The sequence below is a fragment of the Balaenoptera borealis genome (genome assembly GCF_965194805.1).
Source record: "Balaenoptera borealis genome assembly, chromosome: 7".
In the NCBI taxonomy this organism is placed as follows: domain Eukaryota; kingdom Metazoa; phylum Chordata; class Mammalia; order Artiodactyla; family Balaenopteridae; genus Balaenoptera; species Balaenoptera borealis.
In genome coordinates, this window is record NC_138864.1 from 4,458,302 (window position 1) to 4,484,772 (window position 26,471).

The 26,471-nt window shown below is 42.1% G+C and overlaps 1 protein-coding gene across 1 annotated transcript in view; it reads left to right on the forward strand.

Moving 5' to 3' along the window:
- ABCA13 (ATP binding cassette subfamily A member 13) overlaps positions 1 to 26,471 on the forward strand; it is a gene marked incomplete at its 5' end in the record, with an annotated part of 336,636 nt that overhangs the window by 4,303 nt on the left and 305,862 nt on the right. The window contains 3 exon segments of the mRNA XM_082400416.1: positions 2,513 to 2,564; positions 3,890 to 3,976; positions 20,589 to 20,727. Of these exon segments, the coding sequence (XP_082256542.1) occupies positions 2,513 to 2,564; positions 3,890 to 3,976; positions 20,589 to 20,727 (278 nt within the window).

The following is a 26,471-nucleotide window of genomic DNA, read 5'->3' on the forward strand; positions in this document are numbered from 1 at the left end:
CCACTGCAGGGTCTACGTCTGTTACGGGGTACACCAGAGCTGAACTCGGGAGATTCAACAGGACTCCACGCTGTGAGGTCTCTTTGTAGGTCCTCTGGCTCAAGGATGAAGCTTTTTTCTCAGAACTTTTCCTATCTGTGTTTGTTTGCATTTCCAGAGTTTGGGGGGCCCTAAACTGTCAATCAGGCAATATGGAAGGAACCCCTCCAAACCCCCCAAAACAAAAAGGAAACTCACATGCTTTTTTTTTGGCCACACCACACAACATGTGGGATCTCAGTTCCCCGACCCCCGACCAGGTCTTTTCTTGTCATTTGGTATGTATTTTTACATGATTAAAATTATAGCTTTTTGCTTTTTTTTCCACTTAACATTGAATCCCAACATTTTAAAAGTTGCTGCTTAGTCTTCTTATATAATGGTTTTATTGAATAATAGTTTATCAGTTGGATACACATAATTAATTCAACCATATCTTCATGTTGGGTATGAACGTTCTTCCCAGCTCTTACTATTGGGAAGGACATCTTGATGCATGAAGGATGTATCTGATGCTGGGTCATTGCTCTTGAAGAGATTTCCTGGAGCAGGTTTCTGGGTCAGAGGTAGGACACCTGCGTTTGGGCAGGTAGGCAGCAGTTGGTGGTGCCCCCAGGGGAGTCCAGGGGGGCTGCTTCGGAGAAACCTTCCGGACACTGGAGAATATCTCCTGACCGTGAGCCATGCTTTTCCACATGAATTTATATGTTCGTTTTTATATTTCATTCTAACTGTAAATCAATCTGTTCATTGATCTCATTTTAATACTTTAATAACAACAACAAGAAAAAATAATGGAAGCCAAGTGTCTGCTGCTTGGGTGTCTCCCAGCTCTGCATTCTTTGGGGGTTTTTCCGTGTTTTCCTGAAGAGGCTGAGCCACTGCCTGCTCACCGGAGATGGCTCAGTGCCTCAGTCGACCCCGAGGGTTGTGGAGTGGTGACCAGCTCCAGGTCACGGTTGCACCTGTGGGGCTCTTCCCTTCTGCTCTGCGTCTCACCTCCCGTAACTCCCTTGCCCCCTCGCTGACCCCATCCCCAGCTGGACCAGCCTCTAGTTCCTGACTCATGAACGGAAGGTGATGCAAGCCTTTGGGGGTTGGTGAACTTCTGCTGAAGACTTGGGCTAGTGGAGGGAGCTTGGAGCGTAGTTTATTGCAAGGACATCTTTATCCTGAAAATCCATGGTGCACTCCCAGCTGGGGGCTGGAGGGGGCTGGTGGAAAGAACAAAACTCTCCTGGCCAGCATTTCACCAAGAACACACTTCTGCCACATCCAGATCCCTGCCCACACGTGAAGTGTTGTCTTCTTGCTTTAAAGGGCTACCTGTGTGGTAAAACGCACACTTTCTCTTAGACAGAATTATGGTGGGTCCACCAGATCATCCAATGTCTCCTTTTCATAAGGGCACAGTTGTTTTGTGTTAGGACCCCACCTTCCTCTGGTATGACCCCCATCTCAACTTGACTAACTGTATCTGCAGTAACTCTGTTTCCAAGTAAGGTCACATTCTGAGGTGCTGGGGGTTAGGACTCTACCGTGTGGGTCTGGGGGGGACCGTCCACCCACGACAGAGTGTTAACAGGGCCCAGCCTGGGGCTAAGGCACGCTGGCTCCACTCCAGCCTCAAGAGACGCTTGGGACTTTGAAATAGCACCAAGTTTGTTGGTGGATTGGGAGTCAGGTGTGCCCCGGGCTCCCCCCAGCCCCCCGCCCCTTGAGAAATAGGCTGGAGCAGATAAAGGGTTCATTGGCACAAGCCCCCTGAGAACACTCTTAACGTTCTCTGCTCTGGGAGGGGTGAATGATAACACGCCGTGGCCCTGCATCCTTCCCCTCCAGGCCGTGAGGCTAAGCTTCAGCCTCAGGGCTGCTCTGGGAGAGGCTGGCCAAGGGGCAGGGGGTGCCCACCACTGGCTGACAGCCTCCCAAGCTGCACATCCAGGGCCCCGCCAAGGCCAGTGGCCTGTGTCCCACCAGAATGGCCGCGTCAGTGCAGGGACCAGCTGGATGACACTGAACTCTGGGACACAGGGGCGTCCACCACCAGGGGGCCCAAGGAATGCTCTCACGCTGAGTCCTCCCTGCTCTCTCGGGACGTCAGAGCCCCAGGACCTCTGGCCTCATTGGCTTTGGTCCCTTAGGAGGCCCTAGGGTGCTCCGTGGAAGGACCCGGGCCACGTGACCCAGGTACACCACCAGTGGCCTGGCCCTGCTCAGACCCTTCTGTTGGTATGTCCAGCACAGGCCGCAGGACAGAGCCTGGTGGTCCTTGCCCACCCCCGATGGAGGTCTGGGTGGCGGTCACCCTGCTCTCTGGTGTGCCTGTGCCTGGCAGAAGCAGACAGTGACTCAGTGCTTCTGTGGATAGAGATCCCTGGGGTCGGGCATCTTCCCTGGCCAGCTGGTCAGCAGTGGAGTCTGGGGCAGTGACCTGCCAGCCACCTCCTAGCAGTGACCTCCCCCCCTCCAGGAGACCTCCACCCATGAGCCCATGGAGCTGCAGACCCGGCCTGCCGAGCGAGGTGAGTACAGGAAGGCAAGGGCATCCCCGGGGCAGCGTTGGGGAGCCTGCACGATTCTGTGTTTCCAGCAGTTTCCCTGCTAAGGTCACAGGGACAGCTAACAGGGCCCGCTTCTCTCCCTCTGTCTGGAGTCACATCTCAGGCAGGTGCCCATGACTTCAAGGGAGCCCCCGGGGGCTCGCTAGTAAAACTGGAAAACCATTCAGCAGAATTCTGTCGGGCTTAGAGATGAAGCTGATCGTCTTTCTACCAGTCATTGCCCTTGTGGGCCATGGGGTCCTCAGCGCTGGTCTGGCTGCCCTGGACCCTGGGAGGAAACAGGTCCAGTCATGGAAGGTCACTGAAGGTCATTCAGGTGTGTTTCAGTTTACTCAGAGCAGTGATCTAGGACATGCGGTCCAGAAATTGAACTACGGAAAAGCAGACATCCTTTTAGAGGGTGGGGCTGGCCCCTGCTAGGCTGGTTGGGTTTTGTTTGCATTTTCCCCTGGTCATAATCATGATCTCAGCAGGGCCCTTTCTTTCATTATGATTGATCTTGATTTGCTTCTGATCCTCTGACTTTAGTTCCATTTTCCTCCCTTGCTCTCGTTCAAAGCACTGGTGATTAAATAAAAGACGGAACATAGAAACAGCTTTGAAGGGCAGCGAGGTTTGCCTATAAAGGAAGGGTCTTATGCAGAGTTTTGTTTGTCTGGAAACATTCCTGATGTCCTGCATCACTGCCTGAGTTTAAGATGTCAGAATATCCAGTCTTTTTTAAAGGTATGGAAAACTGACACGAAAGGATTTCAAAAACAAGGCGTCCAGTTCCTCATTTTCCAATTGGGTTGTTTGTCAGGGTGAAAAAATAATCTCTTTACATTGCTCTTTTGCTGAAATTGTTACCAGAATATTGGAGGGAAGATGACAAGATTATCAGAAGGCTAGTCTGGAAGGTTGTTTCTAGGACGGTGGGTTTGTGTAGCTTCTGTGGAAAAAAAAAAAATCAAACAACCAAAAATCACAAAACAAGCCGCCTCCTTCTTACTTGGTGGGAATCCTGTTGTTTCCCTGGTTTATTTATTAACAGTTGGTTTCTTTGGCCCAGATGGGCCTGGTTTTTCAATTATAAGAAAGATTAAGAAAACCAAACTAACCTCCTAGTAAGAATAACTGCAGAGAGAGAGGCAGAGCACCTCGAGGCTTGTTTCATGAGGTTGTATTGCAGCTGAGGCTGTCTCCTGGGCAAGCTTCTAGACCAAAGAGCACGTTTTCCAGCCAGGGGCTCCGAGGACCGCCTTGCAGGGCCTCGGTGTGAGGTCAGCTCTGTGCTCTCCACTCAGTGTGCACCATTCTCTCCCCCTGGTTCCCGCCCACCGGGGACCGTTGCCTGCTGCAGCCATATCAGCGCTCCCCCGAGGGCCTGCACGGTGCCTGTGCGCCCTGGTCCCCGGGGTGCGCCCACCAGCAGGGGTTGGTTTGAAGCTGAAGCTGCTGGCAGAGTCTGACCTGCATACCCTAGACCCCTCCCACCGCCAAAGGGTAGGGGAGGCGTGGTGCCGGCATCCCATCTTGACCTTTGTCCCAGACTTAGAGAATCACCGCTGGGTGCGGGGGGGAAAAGGGCTGCTGTAAAAGACTGAAAATGAGAGTGAAAGCAGAGTTGCACTGGACCTGGGTGGGCCTGTGAGCATGGAGTCTCTCCACTGCCGGTCCCCTCTCATCTGCGCCTGGGTCACGGCTGCCAAGCCCAGCGGGGTCAGACCATCATCTTCTTTAGACCAGGATCGGGGCTCGCCTGGCCTCCCCACAGCCTGCCTGGTGGGCCTTCCGGGTCCCATTTCACCGCCTGGGTCTGGTCCACGCTGCCTGGAACCCCAGGGCTCTCTCCCAGGTTCCTCCAGTGAAGAGCTTTGAAAAAACACGTGTTGGGTATATTTGTTGAAGGCTAGCGTGGCTGAATAGGACAAGACGCTGCACACAGCAGGGATTAGGGTAAAAGTAATGGTCTTAGAATAAATCCGAAATAGTAATATAAGCCAAAGGGGGCTCAGATTGCCATCCATCTCGATGGTTCGTGCTACCTGTCGGTGGCTTCTTTCCAGAAGGGATGTCAAGCCCCGTGATGCCTGCTGGTGTGTCCAGGCCCTGTCTTCTGGCCCTGCAGTGGTTCTCCAGCTGTGAGGGTGTGTGTGGTCTGTGCTTTTCCAAGTTTAGTACCTGTGCAAGTAGCTTATAATAAGACTTATTCAATATTCTATCTTGAGGGCTTAGTGTAAGAAGGAGCATTTTTAAAAATATGTATTGTCCCTTATATTAACTGCGCATCAAATTCTCTTCCAATTTCATAATTAGAGGCTTGGCAGTTTCTCTTGCTGTTTGGTTATTAAGACCTTGCTACATGTATTACCAGTGTTTCCACAGCTACTTGTTCTTTTCTTGTGTTTCTTTATTTTTATTGATTAGATAAAATTTGTATATCTTGTCATCTCCCCTTCTCTTTGAAGTATGTCTTTTGTAATTCCAAAATTGCAGGAATTATATGCTTCATTCATCCATAGGTTTGACCAATATTCTCCTCCTCTCTTCTAGTTTTTCTACTATTATATTTACTCTTCTGCACTTCTGTCTATGGAGAGTGCACTTCTGAGCACTGTGTAAGGCTTTAGTTTATCTTTGTGGCAAAATCTGAATTCAGGTGGCCTGACACCATGGGTGAATTCTTCCTTGCTTCATTGTATCAAAAAGGTTATTTTGTCATGTGTTTTGAAACTCAGTAGAGTCTATTTTTGGACTTCCCATGCTATTTCATTGATCTGCATTTTTGCACCAGTTTCATTTTTTAAAAAGCATCGATACTTTAATATGTTCTACTATTTTGTAGGATTATCATCTTTCATAGCTCTTCGTTTTCATTCAGAATTTGCTCTGCTTTTGGAGCATATTTGCTCACGAATTACATTTTAGTATCATTTTTGAGTTAAAAAACAAGGCCAGTTGGAATTTGGATCAGAAATGTGCTGAGTGTGAGCAGGTGCTTGGGGGGAGAGGGTGGTCTCAGCCCTCCTCTCTTGTGTGCCCTGCGGTCATCTGGGGCCAGCTGTGTCCCTGTGGACAGAGCACGCAGTCTCTGGACGCTCGTCCCCTTGCCCTTCTCCTCTCCTGTGACCTCAGTCAGCCTTTTGGCTGTAGCCTTCTGTATGATCACTGGACTTAACTGTGGCAGGAAACAATATCAAAATCACTTTTTTGGGGGTACGTATTTTTCCAATTGTCTCCTTAGAAACATCCATTGAATTGGAATCTTTGTTTCAAAGAGTCTACACATCTACTATTTTGAAACATATAGTTCACCTGACTTCCAGAAAGGTTGTACCAATGTGCATCTCCTACCAGTGTTCCCTTTAACTTGGGTGATTGTTTGCTTGTTTCCTTCGAGTCCTTGAGGGAAGAATTTATTCCTCATTCAGCTTTATGACTCACTCTGCAGTCTCCCAAGCAGTGCTGGAAAGAGCAAAGTGTTAAACGAATGTTTAATGCATGTTTGTTGAAAGGAAAGCAACTGTTTTTCAGTATAAAGCTCAAAAAAATTAAGGAAAGGGAGAGTTTATTCATGTCTTCCTGTCAGTACCAAACTAACTCCATAACCAACATAAAGGTTTGGAAAAGGTCCTCTTGGGGAGGGAAGTTCGGACTGTGCGGGAGAGACAGTCAGAAGCCCCAGTTCTGAACTGCGGTGCACTTGGACCAGCTCAGCTGGTGGTTGCCCTTGGGCGTTGGCTCATTCTCTGCTGGAACCCGCTTCTCTTGCAGTATTTTATGGCAAGGACCTCATAATACTTACGGGAAAGTCTTCTCTTCTGAGCGGCTGGCATCCAGAGGCCCAAGCGCCCCAAAGAGACACAGTAGAATTTCACGCTTATTGCAAAGCCCTTTGTTTCCAAGGGGAAGGGCAGCAGGCTAATTCTACGTTGGACTTCAGCTTCCTCGATATTCGAAACTTGTTAGGCCGTTTCCCTCCCTCTCAGCCGGTGAGATCTCGTGGCCTGCTCTTCCCTCCAAGGACCCCTCTTTCCTTCTTCATTCGTTTACAATTATATTTTGTTGTACCAAAGAGTTTTATTCTATGTGGTTTTCGATTGTAACCAAACCCATATGCTGCCCGAGCAGCTTGGGGGATTTAAAAAATGGGTTTAAACTCAGTCTGTAAGACGTTTTGTTCAAGTGAGATGGAGAGTTAGCTTATTTAATCTGCAGGCCTGAGACTCCGTCTCCAGATCCAGGTTCCATCACAAGCTGGTTCAAGGACGCCAGGGAAAAGAATTTTCCCCTTGGTCCCCAGTGTGTAAAACGGGCACAGGGTTCCCTACCTCACTGATGTTGAGAGGATGAAGTGATGGATGAGCAAGAGCTCGTGAGCATTCAGGGGGTGCAAATGAGAGGCAGGGGGAGGGCCTGGCCCTCTTTACAGCTGCGTCCCCAGCAGCGCCTCCTTCAGGGGCTCTGGGCTCCAGGGAGATACCTTCACAGGCCTTCACACCCCCTCCCCCGTGTGTGTTCACTGCTGTTTCCCCAGCACCTTACCGGTACACTCCTCCTGAGGAAGGAATGAGGTCACTTGTTTTATTGCTCTAGTGCACCAGCGTTTATTGATACATCCCCCCTTTTTTTTATTTGCATGACTTCCTTAAATTTTTTTTTCATTCACAAATAATGCTGTTGTCAGCAGTATTGAGCACACCTTTGGTTGACACTTATTATGCCTTCTCAAAAAGTAGGTATTAGGTGGAACCTTTTTTATAGGTTAAAGCTAGTCTAATATAGGTAAACTAATATGGTTCAACCCCTTACATAGTTGCTGAATTACTGAGCCATAGAATTTGCACATCTTCAGCTTAATAATGTTGTCAGGCTGCCTTCTAAGATCCTGTTGATCTGTATCCTCATCAATACTTTTTACTTTTCCCAAACTGGTAGATGTAAAATGGTATCTCCTGGGGATAATTTGTGTCTGCCTGAGTCCTACTGAGATTGAACATCTGCTCGTATATTTCTGAGGGTCCATAGTTTGCTCTTCTTTGCTGCTGTTTTTTGACTGTTTTCTATTGGATTATCTCCTCATTGATTTGTAGGCATGTGTATATATTCTGGATACTATCTTGTAGTTGTGTATGTTGAAATAGATTCTTCAAGTCTGTGGTGAATCTCACTTTTCAAATAACTTCCCTGAGGATCAGAGATTTTAATTTAACATGGCTTAATTTTCCTTTGTGGTCTATGGGTTGTGTGTGTGTGTGTGTGTGTGTGTGTGTGTATTATTTAAGACAAACAAAACTGAAGGAGATGCTCTATGTTTTCTTGCAAAAATTTTAAAAATTTCTTTTTTCCACATTAAGAGTTTTGTACCCTCACTCTGAGGATAACCAATTATGTGGCACAATTTGTTGAAGAGCAAGTTTTTCTCCTATTGGTCCGTTGACCACCTTTTTTCCTGTATCAAGATTCCAGGTATACAAACCTCTGTTCCTAGGCTCTATGTGCTGTTCCCTAGGTCAGTTTCCATATTGTTGAAGTAATAGCAAGTGGTCTTACTTACTGCCATTTTATATAAAGTCTTGATGTGTGGGAAGACAGATTCTTTTAATCTGTTGTTGAAAATTGTGTTGGATACTTTTTGGTCTTTGTTTTCTTTGCTTTTTTGTTTTCTCTCACATTCTCTACTCTTCTCCCTCTCTCTTTTTTAAAAAAATTATTTTATTATTATTTTTGGCCATGCCATGCGGCATGTGGGATCTTAGTTCCCTGGCCAGGGATAGAACCTACACCCTCTGCCTTGGAAGCACGGAGTCTTAACCACTGGGCCACCAGGGAAGTCCCTTTGTTTTCCCAAATAATTTTATGCATTAAAAAAATGTCAACTCATTAAAGTTGACAACAACAGCAAAATCAAAACAAAACAAACAAAACCTTGTTGGAATTCCATTGGAATTGTACTGAACCTATGGATCAATTTGGGTAGAATTAACATCTTTATGATATTGCTATTTCTTATGCATTAACAATGTTTATTCATTTATTTAGGTTCTCTCTGGTGTCTTTTAATAAAGTTTCATAATTTTCTTCATGAAATAATTGCACATATTTTGGTTAGATTCCCCCTACCTCCAGTTACTTTAACTTTTCATTGATAATATAAATGGTATCCTATTTTATTTTTGTATATACTGCAATTTTATTTCAATTGCACAAACAAAGTTAGCGTGTAGGAAATTTAAATGAGACAGTACGGTAAAAATAGCAAAGAATGAAAAACTCTAAAAAAGGAAGTACACCTAAAGCATGAGAATTCAACATGCATTAGTGTTTCATCTTCAGTTTTGATTGACACTTTTGAAACAAACTTTGAGATCATGATGACTATTCTGAAGAGATTTCAGCACCAGCACTAAGGTTGGTACATTCAGTTGGTTTGTAATTGACTTATTAGCTATTTACATAGTGTATAGTACAGATTTGTCACAGGTTGGATCACAGTGTTAAAGGAAAGAAGGACCTTCCTTTAATTACAGAGGATCCCCTAAACTGCACTCGGCTTAAGACATCCGATGTATAAGAGCACGAAACCATCATACTAATGTGGCTCCAAAGAACATAGTTTTGATAAGGAAAATAACCTAAGCTTCTGTTTCCCATTTTAATTACTGAAATCTCTAACAATGAAAAAACTGTCACATAGGACAGTAAATGTACATAGTTATTCAATCAGACTTCTCAGAAAGAGCACATTTAGCAATCTGGGATAATGCAGAATGACAGGAAATATGACGTGATTCAACACTGGTTCTTTTTGTCATTTTACACAGACATCACGTTAATACTAAACCAAGGCACAAAACGTTTAGTGCATAAACCAGTTTCTTTTTTAAGATCTAGCATTTTTATTGTAGTCTTTTATCTTGCTTTGGACCACTTGTACCCAGTACTTTGTCCTACTATAGACTTTAACTCAGTCAACAAAATCAAAAGTGATTTCTGACCAGATTTATGGGGGACATAAAGATTTATATCATCAAGTGTTTGCATGACCAAAAGTAAGATAATAAAGATGAAAATTCCTTCTATTTCTTTTAGAAAATAGTACTTTATAAGCTTGCTACATCTTTAATGTCTTTACTCTTGGATGACAATGAATAGTTGATAGAAAAAAAGAACTGTAATGGTGTTTTATTTTAAAAATACACTTTCGGGACTTCCCTGGCGGTCCAGTGGTTAAGACTCCCTGCTTCCACTGCAGGGGGCACAGGTTTGATCCCTGGCTGGGGAACTAGGATCCCGCATGCCGTGTGGCCAAACAAACAAACAAATGAACACTTTCTTACTGAAAATTATCAGAGTGATGGTGAAATAGGATTGAATTCTCCTACGAAAGTAACTTTGGAATTTTCTTTCTGTAGTTCTATCAGTTGTTGCTTTATATATTTTGATTACATTTATTAAGCATATAAATGCATAAAATTATTATATTTTCCTATTGCATCACTTATTTTATTATGTAGTGATCCTCTCTGTATCTAATAATGCTCTGTGTTTTCAAGTCTCTTGTCTGATATTACCGTAGTTAATTTGTTTACTATTTACCTAGTATATATTTTTTGTCTCTTTACTTTCATCCAGTCTGTGTCCTTATGTTGGATAACTTGGTTTCTGATTATCTGAAAATATTCTTTTACCCTCATTTTTTTTTTTTTAATTTTTAAAATTTTTTTAAAATTTTTATTTTTATGGCTGTGTTGGGTCTTCATTTCTGTGCAAGGGCTTTCTCTAGTTGTGGCAAGCGGGGGCCACTCTTCATCACGGTGCACGGGCCTCTCACTATCACGGCCTCTCTTGTTGCAGAGCACAGGCTCCAGACGCGCAGGCTCAGTAATTGTGGCTCACGGGCCCAGCTTCTCCGAGGCATATGGGATCTTCCCAGACCAGGGCTCGAACCCGTGTCCCCTGCATTGGCAGGCGGATTCTCAACCACTGCGCCACCAGGGAAGCCCTACCCTCATTTTTGAGAGATGAGTTTTCTGGGTACACAATTCTAGATCAACCAAATTTCTCCAAGTAGTCTAAAGATATTTAATTGTCTTCTGGTTTCCTGCTATTAATGAGTCTTTGATAAGTCTAATTATTCCTTTGAGGTAGTGTGTCTTTATTTATTGAATTGCTATTGGGATCTCCTCTTTGACTCTTGTGCTGAAGCTGTTAATGTGGATTTATGTTTCCTGGTACATGTTATATTTCTTTTATCAGTGAAATTTGTGCACTTTATATGTTCTGGAAAATTCTCAGCCATTAGCTATTTAAATGCCTCACCTGCTTTCTCTCCATTCCCCTTGAGGGGTACGCTCTCTTTTGTAATTCAACCTTGCAGTTAAAGATTCAACTCATGACTTCTTTATTTTTTTTAATTAATTTCTTTTATCAATTCTCTCCTGCGAGCTCTTTGGAGATTTCTTTTGGTCTCTCATTTCTGTAAGATCAGCAATGCAACAAAACTATATTCTTCCAGCAGGCGTTGCCCTATTGTTGCTGGTCAGTGTATTGGAAGCAGAGTGATATTAATTGGATTTTTAGTTTTGTCGCATTTTCATTTCGGCTGGATTTCATTGCTAAGCCTTTTTCCCCTTAGGGTTCATGGTTAGTAATCATCTGTGTTCTTTTATGGTTGAGAATGTATGTATGTTGGTTTTATTTAAGGGTCATTTTGGCTGGGTATTGTATTTTTATCACCCTTTCTTTCTATTAGAACTTTGTAAATATTGATGCATTGTTATCTAGTATTGAATATTTTGAGGATATGTTTGAGGCCAGATAGATATTTTTCCTCTTGTGTGGATATTTGTAGTATATTTCCTTTATCTTGGAAGTCCAATAGCTCTAGTTCAGCTGCAGCTTATTCTTTAGAAATACAGCATACTCTTTTAGTCTTGAAATAAAATTTTCTCTGTTTTAGGGAAATTCTCCTGTGTTATATCTTTGAGCATACTTTTTGTTCCATTTGTTGGATTCTCTGCTTCAGGGATGGCAATTATCCTTATTCTGTGGAGTCTTTTGTTTTTCAAAGCTGATTCTGTTAGCTTTTTGTGTTAATATTTTTGCCTTTAAAACTGTTTTTTTTTTAAAATCAGTGTTGTTATCTTTGTTTTGGGGTTTCTAGATCATTTAGAGTTCCACAGTAATGATTTTTTTGGTTATTTTTATCCCTTAGATTTGCAACTTCTCTTTTCATTTATTTATCATCTTTTTTTTTATCAGCTCTTGTTTTCTGAATGTTTGTTCTTATTAAATTGTTCTTCTTTATTAAACAGTTGTAAAGAAATTCTTCATTTTATCTGAGTTGTTTCTTTTCCAGCCATGGTCCATGGCTTTCTTTTGCTGGCTTTGTTTGTTTGCTTCCCTCCAGAATGTTTAGATAGCTGTTTTACTCTTTGTTTTCATGTGACTGATGCTTGGGCCGCTTAGCCCAGGTGTTGTATTTGTCCTTGACTCTCTTTTCAGTAAACCTGAGACAAGTTTGATTCCTCCTGCAAACTCTGATGCAGTGTCTGAGCATACCCTATATGTGCCAGTTTTCTCCAGCATGAGGGATGGTTGGGATGCTGGTGGTGATGAGATACAGGCATGTTAGCTTAGCCAGTCTCCATGCTCTCCTTTGACGTTTTGTTAAAGGTTTTATACCACATTCACCCATCCAGTTAGGGAAGTGCATCTCCAACTTTGGATTCTTTTCCTGTTTTTATGTGTAGCCCTGGGAGCCTCTCCAGCAGAGTCAGGCTCCTTGTTCACTTTCCGTGTGTCGTAGTTTGAATGTTCCAGCAGCCATTTCCCCACCTCCACTGTCAGAAGGAGAAAAGGGGTCCTTCAGGGCCCCTGACTCCACAGACGCGTGCATGGGGGAGAGTCCCTTGCTCTGCAGATTTTGGGCCGAGTTGGGACTGACCGGGGTGGGCTTGTGAGATCCCCCCTCCCTCTTATTTTGTCTGGGAAAAGAAAAAGTCTGTGAGGAGATTTCAATACACCATTTTACCCAGGGCTCCTTTATTTATGTATTTGTATGTATGTATTGTTAAGGGCCCCCCAAAATGCTGTGGTGTCTCAGCTGTTCCGAGGGAACCGAGGAAAGGGCATCCGTAACCATCGCTGTGGGATGTGGAATTTGGGGGTGCAGGACTGGCACTTCTGCCGTCTCCCAAGGAAGCTTCCCTCCTGGGACTCTTGGCGGTTGTTTGGAAGGGCGGTCACTCCCTCGTAAGCACTCGTAGGGTACCAGATGGTTGTGTTTTTTGAGAGTAGAGCATGCAGCAGCTGCTTCTCCTGGCTGCCTTTGGGTGGCACTGATGCCGGTTTTGGAGCCCCTTCCTGCCGTTGAGAAGACATGACAGGGTGGAGGGGGCCTGCAGTGAGGGAGACCTGGGGAAGCACACACATTCACCAGAAAGCAAGATTCAAGGATGATAGTAACACATGAGAAGAAAAACACGATACAAAATGTGATGAAAGAGAGAAGGCTGCTTTTGTGCCCCTGCAGAGAAATAGTCCCATGAAAGACGGTGATTCACTCACTCACAATGGACAATGACACAGCAGAACTGGGTGTTTCCATACTTTTCTTTTGAACCGAGTAATTTCAAATTCAGATCGATGGAATATCTTTCTTCCCTGTGCTTTTCAGAGGGTCAGTGATTGGCTTGTAAATAAAAAACAAATATTATAATTTCAGGTCTAATTGGAATTTTATTTTTATTTCAAGATCTTCAGAGAAACTTCTCAATTATAAGAGGTAGAGTTTCATTTTTTTAAATAATGTTATTCTCTTTTGAAACTAGAGATTTGCCGTTGATTTTATGACTGGTTTGCAAATATTTGTAATTTTTTCGTAAGTTGCCATTGCCTATTTTAATTTGGCCTTGACAGGTCCTTTAAATTATGCTGGTCTTTGTAGGGAAAAAAAATCCAGATGCTATAAATAAAAAGATTGATACATTGATTGCATAAAAGATTTAGATGATAAAAAGGCAAATAAACAATTGGAAAAAGTATTAGCAGTACCTAAAAAAGACCAAAGGGCTGAATTCTTTAATTAAAACAAACAAAACAGGAAACAATGATTTACAAGCCAGTAAAAATGAAACAAAACAATTTAATAGAAAAATGGGTACAGGGAAGAACAGAAGTTAATAGAGAAGGAATCATTATATGCTTATGAAAAATGCTTGATCTTAATAATTAAGAAATATTATTTTTTGCATATGAGTTTGACAAGACTGATAAAAATTTAAGTTTGTTAGTCTCAGGTGCTACTGAAAGTGTTATTAGAGTGAATAATGACTGGTTTGGCTTTTACCGAGGGCATTTTGGTTATATCTATCCATTAAAAATCTAAATTAAAAATCGTATGTACTTTGAGTCAATAATCTTGTTTAGCAATGCTACCTCATAGATATACTTACAAAAGTCAGCCAAATGTACAGAAAACTCATGATAGCACTGGCCCCAAACAGAAAACTTTGCAAATTCCATAAATGGATGATTGGTTAAGTAACTTAAATTCTACAGTAGATTATTATATAGTCTTCAAAAACAATGAGGCTGATCTGTAAGTGCTGATATGAAAAATTATTTCCAAAAACATTTGTTATATTTATTTATGTCTTTAAAAAATGAATTAAGAAAACCGTTTGAATAATTTATCTTTTGGGAGAGTGGTTGTATTCTTCCTGTACTTTTTGAATTTCCTAACCATACATATATTTACTTATTTAATATCAAAAACAGCTATGTGAGTCTTGGCTCTGTTTTCTTTATACTTGTTTGTCTTAAAAATGGCTATCTTATATTATTAAAAAAATTTTAAAAATCCCAATTAACTATATATTTACTCTTCATAATGGTGTCAAGTTATTGTTTAATCTGAGGTATACTTTCTATCTTGCACACTTATATTCAGCCAGAATTAATTACGGACTCCCCCCACCTCCACGTACTCCAAGAAATGACTCATTTGTTACAGAGAATGAACAGGTGACTTAAGTTTTATGGTCTTCTTATGTGTCTTCTTCTTTATGTGTTTGTGACCCTTATTTCTGGTTTAATTACTACCCTTTGAGCCAGAGGGTGCCCTCCTGTGGGCGTTTTCTCTGTTATCAGGGTGTATGGTATTGGATATCAGCACTTTCTCAGAGAACTTTCCATAATGATGCACTTTCTGGCACAAGAAATGCTTCCTCATGACCTGTTTCCAAGAGGGTGATTTCTTTTCTTCTTTAATTACACCAGGGATGGAAACATTCTTTCCAATCTGGGTATGTCTTTATGGTTTCACATAACACTCACCTGGGCACACCTAGGTCTGTTTGCCCGACCTTACTGGGAAGGGCTGGGACAGGGGGATAGGCCTGGCAGCTCAAAGACCAAGGCAGTAAAGTGACAAGAAGTTCACTTTAGTTCAAAGCATCATGACTCAAGAGTCTGAAAGAACAAGACATGCTTTTTAGTGTTGACAGCATCCTTAACCTAACCTGCAGATTTTTAGGTTTTTGTTTGTGCGATATTGAAGGCCTTGCTTGCTCTGTGTCTGGCTGTAAACTTTTGTATTTGTAAACTGAGTGGAAGCCAATAGAAGAACATTGTCCACCAAAAAACAAGTGAAGAATGATGACAATAAAAATAATCTTGTGATAACTGAGGATTTTCTATTAATTAATTTTTCACTGGGCTATACCTTAGGTATTTCTTTCTCAAATAATTAAATTCTGTATATAGATGGCAGTTCCTTTTCTTTTGACATTAAAAATTCAGGGTTATACAAATTATTTCAATCCCTATGGGTAGCTCTTTTGCAGTCTGTGTCAAGAGATTTGACTCCAATAACCTGACTTTTCAGAGTTTGTTCCAGTCTGAAGAAAGTAATTTAAAAGAAAAATTATTTACACACAAAAAATTAATTGATAGAAAAATGTGAATTATGATATATTCATTTGTAAGAATGTTAGATAACCAGTAAGATGATGGTTATGAACCTTGTGTGGCATCATTAGAAAATATTCATAAAATGAAGGTAAGTGGCTGCCACCACCAACTCTGGGAAAACAACTACTTGGATGGAAAAGTCAGGAATGTTAAAAAAATAAGAAAAATCAACTAGTGAATTTGTTGGAGTGTGAGAAATATGGACAAAGTTGTTTGTTTAATGTCTTTAAAAGTCTGCAATAAATATATATGTGGAGAAACAGGGAAGGAGCAGAAGCCAGGTCTGGTGGGAGAAGTACCGGGAGCTGACAGTCGTGGATCTGGATACAGTAACAAGGGAACTGGGGCTGTCTCTGTGGGGCCTCGTGATGGTGATGATGATGGTGGTGATGATAGTGATGAAGATGATGGAGATGATGGTGATGACAATAATAGTGATGATGATGATGGTGGTGGTGATGATGGTGGTGATGGTGATGGGATGATGATGATGATGATGGTGGTGATGGGCTGATGATGATGATGGTGATGGTGATGATGGGATGATGATGATGATGGTGGTGGTGATGATGGGATGATGATGATGATGGTGGTGGTGATGATGGTGGTGATGGTGATGATGGGATGATGATGGTGATGATGGTCGTGATGGGATGATGATGGTGATGGGATGAGGATGATGATGGTGGTGATGGTGATGGGATGATGATGATGATGATGGTGATGATGGTGATGGTGATGATGGGATGATGATGATAATGATGACAATGATAGTAATGATGCTGGTGGTGGTGATGATGGTGATGACAGTGATAGTGATGATGGTGATGATGGGATGATGATGATGATGGCGATGATGGGATGGTGATGATAATGATGACAATGATAGTAATGATGGTGATGGTGGTGATGTTGGCGATAACAATGATGGTAGTGACGCATTGAGAAACCATTATTAATAACTTCCTCTGCTCCAGGAGCTTTATCAGCAAGACCATTTTGTTTACCTGGTTTGAAACCTCAACAGCATCACTCCTTGAGAAATGATTGCCTATTTTGTTTCTATCAGACTTATGCCCACTTGAAATATGGATAATGTGGTTAATTCTAAAAATGTTACATGAATAAAAATTACTAAGGCATGGCTTTTATCTAAAATAGTATGTCACCATTCACAATTGTGAATTAATGTATTTATTCATTTGGCAAATAATGTTTTGAGTGCCTTCGTGTCCCAGGCCTTGCTGAGGATGAAGTTGTGGACAAGGTATTTTCCCTGCCCTTCCAGGACTTACTGTAGGGCCAGACTATTATGATCAGTGGGACAATGGCATGATGGGACTCTGTAGAGTGTGCATGTGAGCACAGAGGAGAGGTGAACGCTCCATTCTAGGGAAAGGCTTCTGAGGAGTTAGCAAATGTGAAACTTTTTCAGATAAAAGAGTTCAAAGGAGGAAAGATCTGGGCAGGGCAGACAGCATGGGGAAGATTGGAACTAAAAGGAGTTCATTATGACTAAGAAGCAGAGGTGTGGCTGGAGGAACAAGCAGGTTCAGATCAGTAAAGGCTTTGAAGGATGCTGAGGATGGTGACTTCCCAAAGGGCACCGAGTAGCCACCGAACGGTTTCAGGAAGGTCCTCCTGGGAGGAGTACGTGGGGCAGTGCTCTAGGTGCAGGCAGAGGTGCATTTGAGATGGGGGGCTGGACACCGGGGAACACAAGGTGAGTCATGGGGCACTGCGTCACCAGGCCTGGCCTGAGCGGGAGGAAGAGGACAGGTTCCTTAGAGGTGAAGGGGGGACCACAGCAGGCTGGATGTTGTGAGGAGAGGGCACCTCCCGCTGGGGCACCTGGGCGGAGGGGCACCCTTCTGAACTGAGGAGGCACAGGAGGGGCTCGGGGGCTGTGCTCCGTGTGGCCGGGAGCACCCCCGAAGGGGAGACGCTCCTGGGGCCAGGCCACATGAGGAGCACACGGGGGGCAGGCCAGAGGGACAGCGAGGAGCAGAGGTGGAGGGACAGGAGGAGGCCGCGCAGCCGCGTGGGGGGCACTCCGGGTGGCCACGGTGAGCTGTCCCAGGTGTTGTTGCCTCGTGGGCGGGGGAAGGGCTGACACGTCCCGTCGCCCAGGGCGGCTCGGTGGGCGGGGACATGGAAGGCAGGCTGCAGTGCCATGGGGAGTGCTGTAGAATTTGCAGTGAGAAACTGCAAGGCCTGAATAAATAATTTCTGCTCAGTTATATCAACTGTCAGTCTTTTTTTTTTGGTTGCGCCGGGCGGCTTGTGGGATCATAGTTCCCCAACCAGGGATCTAACCCACACTCCCTGCAATGGAAGCATGGAGTCTTAACCACTGGACCGCCAGGGAAGTCCTCAACTGTCAGTCTTGATCTAAATATGCATTCTGAAAGTGGACAGGGGTATTTTGGAAAAGTCTTTTTTAAAAAATAGCTTGTCATTTATATACTTTAAAAATGCAAGGGTACAAAGCTCCTTTCACAAGGTTGCATGCATGTATATTTGAGGACCTGTAGCAAGCGCACTGGGTGCTGGCTTGCGTCAAGGGCTGGGCAGGAAGGGGGGAGGCAAAGGGGAAAATGAAAGTGAAAAGAGACAACAAACAGAAGGGCTTCACATGGGCCCCGGGGTCAGGGAACAAAGTGCAGGAGAAGTAAGGCAGGGCCGCGGCTGGGGGCAAGACAGCAGGTGGGAACGTCGGTGTCACAGGTGGACGACGTGCCATCAAGGATTGAGGGCCAGACCCCAGTCAGCAGCGGCTGATGAAGATCTTGAGTGATTTCATCATTGATAACAGAGCATCAAGTCTACAGCGCCGTGTGTTACAGGGCAGCCCTGGCACGTGGGACCAGCAGCCTAGAATGTTCCTTATGCTAAAGGATGATGCCCGTCCTGAAGCATTTACCCAAGCTCTTACTTTCTGTCAGGAGTACAGTCCCGACGAAGAAGTGGCCTTGGGGACATCGGAGATGATTTTTAGAGGCTGACGCAGATGAGTGTATGCAGGGAAGAGAAGCCTTTGTCTCAGTCTCAGTGGGGTCCTGACTCCAAATCACTGAGGACCACACTTTGAAGCCCCATCTGCCACCCCCGATGTGTGAGCCCAGGTGAGGGGTCTAGCCCTGTGAGTCTCTTTTCCATAAAGGCAGCCGATTTTACCTGCCTTCAGGGCTGCACCGAGGACTCAGTGGGAAAGCCAGTCCCGAGTCTGTGCCCGGCACAGGGTGTGGCCCAGAGGAGATGACCAGCAAACATCCACGCCCGTCCCTCGAACGCCCGCTGTCCTGGGGTGGCCAATGTTACTGTACACCCCGTTGAGGTGACCACCATTCCTGCTGTGTCCCTGAGGGAGACGGGAACAGAAATCACAGTTACTAGCCGGAATGTGACCCCATCCCTTTGTGGTCTCCAGTGCTAGGACAGGGCCGGGTCCTGAGTTGAGAACCCCCCTGCCCCTTCAGCTTAGAAGCCTACTCATTTGTCTTTCCTTCATTCATCAAACATTTACTGACTGTCACAGGCAAAGCACTGAGCTCAATGCTGGGCGTAGCAGGTTCCCAAGTCCCAGAGAGTAAGATTATTGCCCAGACCAAACCAGACTGGAGGGGAAAGACTTTCATCAGGGTTTTACGAGCTACAGCATGCTGGGTTAGTGCTGGCCGAGCTGTCTGCACTCGTCAGCACCCCGACTCTTCCGTCCATATGGTGATGTGAAGGGGGAGTGGGGGGCACATGTGACCAGCATTTTATGGAGGAAAGTGGCTTATTTTAATTTAATTTAATTTTTTTACTGAAGTGTAGTTGATTTACAATGTGTGTCAATCTCTGCTGTACAGCAAAGTGACTCAGTTATACACATACAGACATTCTTTTATTTCATGTTCTTTTCCATTATGGTTTATCCCAGGATATTGAATATGGTTCCTTGTGCTGTACAGTAGGACCTTGTTGTTTATCCATCCTATATGTAATGGTTTGCATCTGCTGAGCCCAAACTCGCAATCTATCCCAATCTCCCCCACATGCTCGGCAACCACAAGTCTGTTCTCTATGTCTGTGAGTCTGTTTCTGTTTCATAACTAAGTTCATTTGTGTCATATTTTAGATTCCACATATTAAGTGATATCGTATAGTATTTGTCTTTCTCTATCTGACTTACTTCACTTAGTATGACAATCTCTAGGTCCATCCATGTTGCTGCAAATGGTGTTATTTCATTCTTTTTTATGGTTGAGTAATATTCCATTGTATATATGTACTACATCTTCTTTATCCGTTCATCTGTCGATGGACATTTAGGTTGTTTCCAGGTCTTGGATGTTGTGAATAGTGCTGCTATGAACATTAGGGTGCATGTCTCTTTTTGAATTATGATTTTGCCCAGATATATGCCCAGGAGTGGGATTGCTGGGTCGTATAGTAGTTCTATTTTTAGTTTTTAAGGAACCTCCATACTGTTCTCCATAGTTGCTGCACCAACTTACATTCCCACCAACAGTGCAGGAGGGTTCCCTTTTCTCCAAGAAGTGGAAAGATCCTGAAAGATCTTGGACCCTATCCGGTTTTTCTAAACATCTTTGCATTAAATCATCTTTAGCAACTACACTTAAACATTAAGAATCCAAGGTGTATGAGACTTGAAAAATTTCCCAAGCTAAGAATTCCTCCGTTTTTTGTATGAGACGAGAGGAAATGTCTGCTCTGATTCTTCCCGCCCACGGCTTGTTCACAGCATCCGGAGGTGAGGGTGCCTGACAGAGATATTGACACTCCTCTGGCGGGAAGATGCGGCCAGGCAGAGCCGTCCTCTCTTGAAGCCTGTGTGCAGACCCTGGGGGAAAGGGGTTATTGCAAACGGTTTGTTACCTTTTTTCTTTTTTCTGTTGGACCGCTCAGATCTCCTTTAAATAAACAACAGGATTAGTAGTATAACAGCATGGTATTACATGTGACTGAACTCACTAGGTATTCCATTTCTGGGACCAATCATATGACTCATTTCTACCTTGTATCCACACCCAGGTTATTTGCAACCCCGGGATCTGCCCAGCCGGGGCGTTTTCCCCTTTGTCCAAGGCCTTCTTTGCAACACCGGGTCGAGGTGCAGGAACACAAGCTATGAATGGGCCACAGAGCAGCATTTTTGGTAAGAGAAACACAAGCATCCTCTTCAGAATTCATGGGAAGATGCTGCATAGAACAGGCACGAGGCTTTTAGTACAGCTTCCATAATTTGGGATGAGCCAGAGATCATAAAAAAACACAGAATTTAGAGTTACTAGAAAATCAGTTTTATTAAATTCAGACTCACATGAAAGCAACCCCAAGTAGTGGTTCATTTCCAGTAGCAGGACTTTCCACTGCTGTTAAAAGAATCACAAAGTGATCGCTGATTAGCAGATGCCATTTGCTTGTCATAGTTTGTTTTCTGTAGGTTAAAACTCTGACCTCAAAATTACCTGCTTAGCCAGCTATTCATTTTGGTGCCAAATGCCCCCAAACAAGTATTTGTTTGAGTTACCCGCTGGGTTTTTCCTGCTGTGCTGTTTTGGACCAGCATCCTGTTCGCAGCTGAGATACAATCTAGCCACTCACCTGGACCCGGTGACAGTAGCTGTCGTGACTCTGGATGATGAACCAGACTTGTGTTTGCCTGTGGCAGCAGTTTGCACCAAAGACCAAAAAGAGAAAGAGTGGGAGGTATTTTGTGTGAAAAGAGTCAAAATAAAGGGGGTTTTAACTTAGAGCACCCTGAAGGCTCTGGAAACTTCTCTCGGTGGAGTTAGGAATGAAAGGAAGTGACTGATTCATCAGATAGTTTGTTTTTCTCGTGTGAATAATCTGGCTTTGCTTCCTCTGTCCTTTCTGGTGTTGCACAATCTAAAATATTTAAGTGTAAAGCCTGTTAAAATATGTGATCTTTATCTTTCAACTGTAAGTTATAAGAAGAGAATGAAAAGTTTCTAGATAATTTTGGACACATCTGGTACAATATTTGTCAACGGTGCTTACATTTTTTGAGAGAGGTAATATAAAAGTATGATATTAAGAAAATCATTTGGATGTAGTCTAAAATCATAACCCTGAAATACTTGGTGATCTTTTTGCATGTGTGGAGAAGAAAGTGCCTTCCTGGGAAAATTAGAAGCGATGGAGGCTGATCAGAGTTTCCATTTTGGGTCTTTCTTATATCTCTTCGTTGCTCAGAGTGGGAAATTTGATTGTAGTTGAAGTCGGAAAAGTGGGGCTTTGCACCCATACTCTACCTGCCCTGTCACTTCTTGTGTGCATCTGTGCAAATTCCTTACCGTCTCTGCATCTGCTTCTCACTCACCTCCTTCTCCTGTTGTGAGTGTTAAAGTAGGTGGTAAGGAAGCCCTTCCGTGGTGGGAGGTAACAATCACCCATCCTTATTGCTCTGGCTGTAGCAGTCACACTGGAGTCTCCACATCGGGAAAGAGCTCTGCCCTTGTCCTCCCCATCCACTCTGCATCCTCACCTCCACTTGCTGACACCAGGTGATCCCACAGCCTGGGGATGCCTCTTTCCATGTCCTGAGAACCACAGGCTGTTTCAGAGCCTTGGACGCTGATGGCCAAGAACAAAGTTCCTCCCAGGCCTAGTGGTGTCTGAGACCGAGGTCTTTTTTTTTTTTTAATTGGAGTATAGTTGCTTTACAATGTTGTGTTAGTTTCTACTGTACAGCAAAGTGAATCAGCTCTACGTATACATAAATCCGTCTTTTTTGGATTTCCTTCCCATTTAGGTCACCACAGAACACTGAATTCCCTGTGCTCTACAGTAGGTTCTCATTAGTTATCTATTTTATACGTAGTTTCAATAGTATATATAGGGAAGTCTCTGTTCTCCCATATAAATTTTACAAACTTGTTGTCAAGGTCAATTAAAAAACTCTATTGGGATTTTGATTGGAGTTACGTCAAACCCAATGACATAGCACATCCTTTAATTTACCTTATAGCTTTACAATATTTTTGCATAAAAGCCATGCATATTTTTTGTTAAGTGTGATATGATTATAGCTTTAATTTACATTTCCTTAATCATGAATGATGTTGAGTGTCTTTTTGTATGTTTATTGGCCATTTGAATTTTTTGTGTATAAAGTGCTTGTTCAAATCTTTTTGCAATTTTTTAATTTTTAATTTTTGGTTTTACTGAATTCTTAGAGTTCTTTATATATTTTGATTGTAAATCATTTATCAGAAAGATGTATTGTGAATATTTCCATCAAGTTTCTGACCTGTCTTTTGAAGAGCAGAGGTTTTTCCATTTTGATGAAATACAGTTTATCACTTTTTTCTGTTTTGGTTTGTGCCTTAAAAAAATCTTTTTTTAATTGAAATATAGTTGATTTATAATGTTGTGTTAGTTTCAGGTGTACAGTAAAGTGATTCAGTTATACATATATATATAAATGTGTATATTCTTTTTTTACGTTCTCTTCCATTATAGGTTATCACAAGATATTGAGTTTAGTTGCCTGTGTAGGGAACTCTAGTAGGTCCTTGTTGATTATCTATTTTATATATAGTAGTGTGTATATTTTAATCCCAAACTCCCAATTTATCCCTCTCCCCCACCTTTGATAACCATAAGTTTATTTTCTATGTCTGTAAGTCTATTTCTGTTTTGTAAATAAGTTCATTTGTATCCTTTTTTTAGGTTCCATGTATAAGTGATGTGATATGATATTTGTTTTTCTCTTTCTGACTTATTTTGCTAGTATGATAATCTCTAGGTCCATACATGTTGCTGCAAATGGCATTATTTCATTCTTTTCTATGGGTGAGTAATATTTCATTGTATATATTTCTTTGTATATATGTACCACATCTTCTTCATCCATTCATCTGTTGATGGACATTTAGGTTGCTTCCATGTCATGGCTATTGTAAATAGTGCTGCTATGAACATTGGGGTGCATATATCTTTTCCAGTTAAGAGTTTTCGTCTTTTCCGCATATGTGCCCAGGAGTGGGATTGCTGGGTCATATGGTAGCTCTGTTTTTAGTTTTTTAGGGAACTTCCATACTGTTCTCCATAGTGGCTGCACCAATTTACATTCCCACCAACAGTGTAGGAGGGTTCCCTTTTCTCCACACCCTCTCCAGCATTTCTTCTTTTTGATGATGGCCATTCTAACTGTTGTGAGGTGATACCTCACTGTAGTTTTGATTTGCATTTCTCTAATAATTAGTGATGCTGAGCATCTTTTCACGTGCCGTTTGGCCATCTGTATGTCTGGTTTGTGCTTTTTGTATTTTTCTCTAACAATGAAATATTTGCCTAATTGAAGATCATTACAATTGCCCACTGCAGTTTCTTTCAGAAATTTTGTAATTTTAGCTTTTGTTTGGGTGTACGATCCATTTTCAGTTAATTTTTATATATGATGTAAGTGTTGAGGTTTAGCTTACATATGGTTGTCCAGTTGTCCTAATACCATTTGTTGAAAAGACTATCTTATGCCCATTAAATGCTGTCGGCACCTTTGTTGAAAACCAATTGATGTGATAATACCATGTAGATCTGGTTTTGCCCTCTTTTATTTCAATGGTCTTTAGGACTGTCCTTAGGCCAATAATCTAACTATAGCTTTAGAGCAAATGTCTTGAAATTAGGTACTATAAGTCCTTCAGCTTCGGTTTTTTTTCCCCCAAAAGTATTTTAGCTCTTCTTTGAATTTCCATATACATTTTAAAATCAGCTTATTTATTTCTACAAAAAAGCCTGCTGGGATTTTGATGAGGATTACGTTAAAAAATAGCCTTATAGAGATTTACCTCACATACCATAAAATGACCCATTTGAAGCATAAAATTAAATAGTTTTTAGAATATTTACAGAGTTGTGCAACTGTCACCACAATCAACTGTAGAAAATGTTGAATCACTTCGAAAAGAAGCCTGTGTGAATTAGCTCTCACTCCCTTTCTACTGTCTCCCCTGCTCCTGGCTCAGGCATCTGCAAACTGACTTTCTGTCTCTGTAGAACTGACTGTTCTGGACATTTATAGAAGTGGAATTATGCAACTCTGGGTTTTTGGTAACTGTCTTCTTTCATGTAGCATAATGTCTCATGGGTTCATCTGTGTTGTAGCAGGTGTCAGTACTTCTTTTTATTGCTGATCAATTAACATCCCATTGTATACCATATTATTTTGTTTATCTGTTCAGAGGTTGATGGTCATATGAGTCGTTTCTACTTTTTGGCTATTATGAATAATGCTGCTATGCATGTGCTACCCTTGGACAGTTTTTTGTATGGGCATGTGTTTTTTTCTCTTGAGTATACGCGAGGTCATATGGTAATTCTATACTTAATATTTTAAGGAACTGTCAGGCTGTTTTCCAAAGGCTCCGCCATGTTACCCTCCCACCGTCAGTGTTGGGGGTTCTGTGTCTCCGTATGCTCACCAGTACATATGCTTCTTTCCTTCAGATTATAGCTGTTCACGTCTGTGGTGCCATATGAAGTGGTAACTCTTGTGGTTTTGATTTACATTTTCCTAATAGTTAATGATGTTGATAGTCTTTTCATGTGCTTATTGACCATTTGTATATCTCCTTTGGAGAAATGTCTGTTCAAATTCTTTGCCTATTTTTAATTGGGTTATCTGTCTTTTTATTACTGAGTTGTAAGAGCCCTATATATATTCTAGATACAAGTCCCTGAACAGATATATGATTCACATGTATTTTTTCCTGTTTTGTTGGTTGTCTTTCCACTTCCTTAATTGTATCCTTTGAAGCACAAAGTTTTGTATTTTGTTAATGTCCCACTTGTCTATTTTTTCGTTTGTTGCTTGTGCTTTTGGTGTCATATCTAAAAGGCTTTGGCTAACTCATGATTATGAAGATTTACTCCTATGTTTTCTTCTAAGAGCTTTATACTTGTAACTCCTATATTTTGGTGTGTGCTCCATTTTGAGTTGACTTTTGTGTGTGGTGTGAGGAAGGGGTCCAGCTTCATTCTTTTCCATGTGGATGTCCAGTTGTTTCAGGGGATTACATTTAACCTGTAGATTAGTTGGGAGAGAATTGATATCTTAGCAACATTGAGTTTTCTAATCCATGAGCATAATATATCTCTCTATTTATTTAGGTTTTCTTGAATGTCTCTGAGGAATGTTATTGTAGTTTTCAGTTTTATACACATTTTGTTAGATGTATTCCTAAATAGTTTGTGTTTTTTGGTATTGTTTAAAAAATTTTAAATATGGACAATCAGTTCTAGTGGCTTTTAAATATATCTCTTAAAATTTTTTACATACATGATCACGTCACCTGGAAATACAGTTTCACTTTGTTCTTTCTTATCTGGATGCTTTTTCTTTTATTTACAATTTAATGTATTCTTTATTTACCTTCTTTATGTTCAAACTTAGATCATCGATTTTATACCTTTTCTAATATAAAGATTAAAAGCCTTATCATTCTTTCTGAGCACTACCTTACTTCATCTCACAAATTTTGATTTGCTGTATTTTTGTTTGCATTAAGTTAAAAATATTAACTGATTTCTACTGTGGTTTCTTCTTTGACTTATGGGTTATTTGTAGGTCAGATGTTTAGCTTCTAAATATTTGAAGATTTTCCTGAAATCTTTTTATTACTAATTTATGCTTAATTCCACTGTGGTCAGAGAATTCTATGTGATTTAGGTCTTTTTAAATTTGTTGAGACTCATTTTATGGCCCTAGCATCTGATCTCCTTTGATAAGTATTTAATGTTACCTAAAGCGACTACTTGCCTTCTGCTGTTGTTGGGTGGAGTGTTGTTTAAGTCTTCAGTATCTTTACTGACTTTCTGTTTGTTCTATAAATAATCAAGGGAGGATTTGAAATCTCCAATCATAATTGTGGA